Source organism: Thermobia domestica, chromosome 1, assembly GCF_964235325.1.
Source record: "Thermobia domestica chromosome 1, izTheDome1.hap1.1, whole genome shotgun sequence".
Taxonomy (NCBI): Eukaryota; Metazoa; Arthropoda; class Insecta; order Zygentoma; family Lepismatidae; genus Thermobia; species Thermobia domestica.
The window spans coordinates 82,285,848-82,291,847 of record NC_137454.1 but is presented as its reverse complement, the minus strand read 5'-3'; the positions used below and the strand labels follow the sequence as shown (position 1 = coordinate 82,291,847).

Below are 6,000 nucleotides of genomic sequence, written 5' to 3'. Positions count from 1 at the left end.
TACACAATTTAATTTTTAGTACAAGGTAAAACACCAAACTAATTAGTATTTGATTGCCAAATAATTGAGAGTAGCATGCTTGACATATTCTTATAGACTTATCATGATAACTGCAAATCACGATTTTTTTTAAAAAAAATTATATCAGGATGTACATAGAATGAATCAACAGTCTGTTGCTTCAGAATAGAATATTTAATTATGACAAACACTCAAGCTGTTGTCTCGAGTATCATACTCGGACATTCTACAAATCTCTTAAATCGATGAAAATTAAATGAAAACATATAACGCTTGAACTAAAACTTAAATTTGCCTGCTCTTTTGGTTGCAAAAGTTTTAGCAACGTCCTCAAAAGATATCTTTGAAGCTAACTTATGTTCTATGGATATGATAGTAAGATTGATGAGTCGTTCTTGTTCTGTTAAGTTTCTGAGGTAATTTTTTATGATCTTTAGTTTGCTAAAACGCCTTTCCTTGCCTTATAGTGAAAATAAATATTTTTCCAGTTTTGCGCTCCCCAATGCGGCGCCCGGAGCACAAGCCACGTTTGTTCCCTAGTTACGTCACTGTTCTCTCTCACAGAACTAAATGATGCACTATACGCAGAATGGTGTAATATTACACTTGCTTCCGCTCACAGTCTTTCTAATTTAATTTCACGTCCTATTAGAGTTGTTCCGAGAACGAAAGGTGGTGCGACTCCATATTAATCTGGTATATACCATTTTTTATGTATTTCCATTATTCTGATAGCCATGTATATGTTTATCTTTTCCTATTAGTAACATATACATACTCCTAACAGTGAAACACAAACTACTTTCAAAGTTTCCTTTACTTCTAGAATTGTGTAAAAAAACTCGTGCTTTATGTAAAACATCTCTCGTCACACTTTGGGTGTAGTTTTAAGAAACAAAGAGAAAACGAGAACAAAAGTTTCTTGTTTTCTTACAAAGTTTCGAATCTAATTCGAAATCACATTCCCATCATTTTTCTTTACGAAATCACATTCATGGACTTTTATCCTTACGAAAGTCGAAAATTTCACCATTAAAAATTTAGTTATCGTAGTACTTAATATTTTGACAGAAATCTTGTTGGTCAACTTTAGAGCCGGTAATGAGTATGTATTATATGTACTATACTATCCTATTTTTTCATTACACTTTCAATATCATTTTAAGAACAAAGAAGATATTTTTAAAACGAAAGTTTCTAGTTTCCTTGCGATTTTATTGGTACCCTTTATTCTAGATTCAAACGTGTAGGAGCAAATATGAAAAGAATCAAACCTAAGACAAAATAGTAGTTTAAAATAAAATTCTGAACTATTATTTATTAAATTATTTGTCATTTTCTGAATTATTACTTGTCATTTTCTTAAATATGCAAAACGATTAAAATTGATTCAGGATCGTGCGTCATAAATGAAAAATAATCAACCGGCTTTTTGCAGCTTCCAGTTCTTAAAAACTCATGTTTGTTTCTATGTTTATCAGACTTGTTTTCATATCATTCCTCTCTCGAAGTTTAATAGTGTAATATCTTCTCTCCGGCCGGGTACATATTTTTTTTCTATAACTTCAGAATAAATTACCAGATTCGAGTATAGTTTATTTTGACACAGTCTACTCTACAAGATATAATTAGAAGATAACACATACTATACATGAAATGAACATCAGAAGCACATAACAAACATAATCATGAAATAGTCTATGCACTTGGTCTCGAACGGTAGGAGAGTTGAAGTGTCCATACGTTGTACTTTCATAGTTATACAGTAATTTATAGGCATATTTTTTATACTTAATGTAAAATGTAGTATACTTAATTCCTTAATCATATATACACATATATACAATATTTTGTACTTTCTTGAGCTTTTCCATTCACTTTTCACATATTGAAGTTTACAAAAAAAAAGTGCAAGTATTTGTTTTAATCATTACATCCCTGAGTAATTTCTTGCGGTATTTTTGCCATTACTTCTGCACACCTGAAAAAGCTGGTTTTCTTCGTAACTAAAGTGGTGTGGTAGACACGTTCCACATTGGCGAAGCAGTCGAGTACGTTGATGTTGATTCGTCTTTAACCGATGTTTGAAATTGTATCAGGATTACAAGGTAGGTCGTCACAGCGCCAGCAATCTAAGAAAAGAGATGTTAATGAATGCATAAAATTATATACAGAAACAAATGTGTCACATATTGATATGACAAATGAATGTATAAGGCCATCTAATTATTAGCAAATCATAATTGCTATAATTGAAACGCATACAGAATTATACTTGTAGTATAGGCCTATTCTTATTACATTTTGGATTATTCTAAGGATCAGACAACTATGGTTAGTGATGGTTCGCTTATTAATACTTGAAAGCAAAAATTTGAGATTCAAACCCTGGTCACATTATCCCACACAATAGCAGAACGTCCAAGGAACATCCAGTTTATTTCTTGGATATCTACAGTGTGTCCACAAGATATCACTAAATATGGATGCTTTATTATAGCTCTTTGGTATCCACACTTGGGCACACATGGTTTTCCATAAAGCGGATATTTAGTGGAACATTCCAAAATGCAGTTAACCAATAGTAAACTATTTATTTTGTTCATTAATAATTATGATTTTAATAGCAGTAGACTGTCCTAGAACAAACGTTCTTGACACGTATGTGCGATGTACGTCGTACTTGTATGTTTAAACGATCATCCGACATACATTATATATCATGAATATCCATGGACTTGGAATGAATGTATTAGACAATATACACTGTGGAATTACATGTTAGAACTGATTAAATGTCTGTATCTGAACGTTCTGTCCAAAGGCAGTTTCTAACTCACCTAGGTTTGGCCACCAAGCTAGCAAAACAAGGTAGGGTGGTCAGTTTCTTTTTTTCTATGGTTCAAGAAGAGTTAGAGCAAGCTGAAAATTAAGACCTAGAGTAGAGGCACAGGTTGAGAATAGGATTGAAAATACCATATATACAATAACTCTATAATTATAGCTTCATTAGACAGGTAATCAGTACATATCAATTAATGTTTCGTCGACAAGCATTCTAATTTCCTGTAGTGCCAAGAAGTCAGAACCTTCACAGTAGCTGTCTGAATGTGCTTAGAGAGCTTTCCTTTTGTGATGCACTTTTATCATATCGAGTTTCTCATTTCTTTTTCTCATTTCTTTTTACTTGCAGTAAATTATTTTTCGTAGATTGTTTATAGTTAAGAACGTCTTATTTACCATAAACTACAGAATGTTACGTTTACTCTTTCATTTTTAACCTCTTAATCATATGAGGCGCCTAGTATCAAAATCCGTTACATCCATTTCGCTTAGGTTCAAGTAATCTCGCAAAACGTGCAGTGAAGCTCCATATACACGCGTACAAAGCCCCATATTTGAACTAGTATGAAATGTTAAGCTTTTAAACAAAATTCTGTTTTCATGGAATTCCTTTAGATCAAACATATAACAAGCGATATAACTAATTTCGGTAAAAAAAAATGGATTTGGCGGTTTTTGATACTAGCCGCCTCATATACTATTCCAAAATGCTCGTAGAATATTTTCAAATCTATCATCGTTCCATATGTAGCACCAGTGGCGTAGGCGGAATTGCATCAAAGTAGAGTAGATTAAAGTACTCGATCTCATATTCTTTCAAGACAAGCAAGATTTATATGTACATAGTAAACGTGTATTTTTTTCATATCTTCTTCAATGGGATTTAATGCCCCGAACCCCTTGCATACGTCAATGTGTAGTGCTTTAGAAACACAATTAAAAAAATACTCGAAATATATTAGCATGAAAGTTTACAATCTTTCTGAAAACAATGTTCTGCAAGACAGTCCACAAACTCTTTCACTTCTAGATGATAGGTCAATATTCAGCTGTCTTTCCGAGAAAATACTCTCCAATATCAGCTGGGCTCAAACAAGACGAGGTAAGTCACACTTACGTCTACGACGACGTATTCTACTGTCTTGACTTCGATATTCGGTACCAGAGCGAAGTTTGTGAATTCGCCTATACAATGCTTGTTCTAAGGTGATATCCGCAATCAATCAGTTGTATAGTACGTAGTTCAAGAGATACGAACGGTACTGTGGATGACACTTTCGAAGTCAATCATGATCATATTTGGTTTAAAAACGAAGTTCAGAAATTCACATTTTTTAGCAACTTCATCTATTTGTTTGAATATGCTGTACAGTACTTGAACTCTTCATATCATTTGAAAAAAAAAAAAACAACGTAAATTTAGTACACTTCTGTATGTAAAAATGTAACACCAAAAAACCACGTGTAAGTAGAATGAAATTTAAAGCTTGAGAACTGAACAACACCTCTAACACTGAAGCCTTCACGTGCTGCAACCATGCTGCGTAAAAACGTCAAAGCATCGAATCAAACAGCGTTGGATGCGTTCCTGAGGAATCGCTTGTCACACTGCTTCTTTGCGAGTCCATAACATATCAACGCTGTCTACTGAAGGACCGTGACGAACAAGATGGCGGCCAACGACATTTTACACGTTTTGATGGGCGATTGTGCACGCCAGAGCTAGCAGTGTCTGTCGTTCCTTGAAGAAGGCTTGAACACTCCAGGATACATGTGAGCAGGCATTATTCTCCTGAAATATGGGTCTTTGATTTGTTTAAAGGGAGGTTGTGATTTCGGGCTCCTCTGATTTAGTGGCATTTATTAGCTTACCCTGAACTTGTAGCAGTCGAGCTTCGTATTGCACGCAATGGGACCCCACACTTTCGTCCTTGGGGTTCGCCAGCTTTGATGTTCGATTGCGTTTACAACGACAGCATCTGAGACGTATGTGGTCATAACTGTATGACAAGTTAAAGTGAAACTAACCCGGCAACAGCACGTAAACGACGGTGTTCTTTTCCTATCTCGGCCTGAAACGTATGTGATTCTTTGTCAATAGAATCCTTCGTGAAGGCATGCGTGACTCAAGTATAGCGTTCAGCGATACAGGCCATCGAAGCAGAAAAGTTCACATCCGTCCGAACTTCACCGCCGCTAATAGTGTAGACAACTTTTTAAGGTCCGTCGGGACTGCGGCGTTATCTTGTGGCATAGTCGCATTTCGTGGTCTACTGCTAGGTCATCGCTGCGTATGAATCTCTTCTACCCGTAGCTTCCATGCACGTATCCTTGTTCTTGTAACGTACATACAACTTCGTGATATGAGAAGCCACCTCTCGTAACCTAAGAATACGACAGTACAAACCAAGTCATCTTTTTATATTACATCCTGTGGCACCGACGAAACAGTGTCTTTGCTCATACATTTCCTATTTGCTTGTCCACACTTTACTGAGTGCTGCATAAATCTCCCTCCCGCGATACTACTCCCAGCACTTATCACCGCCTTTTGAGGTTCGTTTATTGTCTTATTCAAAATAATAAAGAGAGGGCAAATTTTTGAATTCATTGAACAAGCCTCATATAAAAAGGAAATTCTAAGAACTGCTCCCTCACAAGCATATACATGTACATTTGCTTCTGTGTGTGTGAAGTGACTGCGGTGCAAAACACTCAGGACTCCTTATACGGTGAGAAAGAAAAATCGCTCGGTGTGCATTCCACAGGAGAATCTCACCGCTAATTTTAACCATGATTTTGGTCCCGATGTTACGAGTAAAAATCGGGAATTACCCGTTCAGGCTTATTTATACAGAAGTTGGCCGAAGAGACAATTCATTCGCGCATCCCACCCAACCAGGTACATTCTAGGAACGTGCCATTTAAGTTCCATATGTATCGTTTACGTACCTGGTACTTGAGAAATGTACATTTCATATGCATAGCATGTGTCGCTAGGTATGTGCCTTTCGAGGAATTTCTGACACTTGAAAGGTACTTTTACATGCTTCACTGGAATGTGAGGAATGTGAATGGCACATACCCCATGTACCATGGCATGGTTGTGCGTAAGTTGCTTCGTATTGCGACTAG

General features: G+C 36.0%; 1 protein-coding gene across 1 annotated transcript in view; it reads right to left on the bottom strand.

Annotated features, from left to right (window-relative positions):
* Positions 1-1,610: 1,610 nt before the first annotated feature.
* LOC145666231 (putative gustatory receptor 28a) overlaps positions 1,611-6,000 on the bottom strand; it is a 62,258-nt gene continuing 57,868 nt past the window's right edge. The window contains exon 4 of the mRNA XM_081733298.1: positions 1,611-2,153. Coding sequence (XP_081589424.1) covers positions 2,028-2,153 — 126 coding nt within the window. The 3' untranslated portion in view covers positions 1,611-2,027. The remainder of the gene's footprint in view (positions 2,154-6,000) is intronic.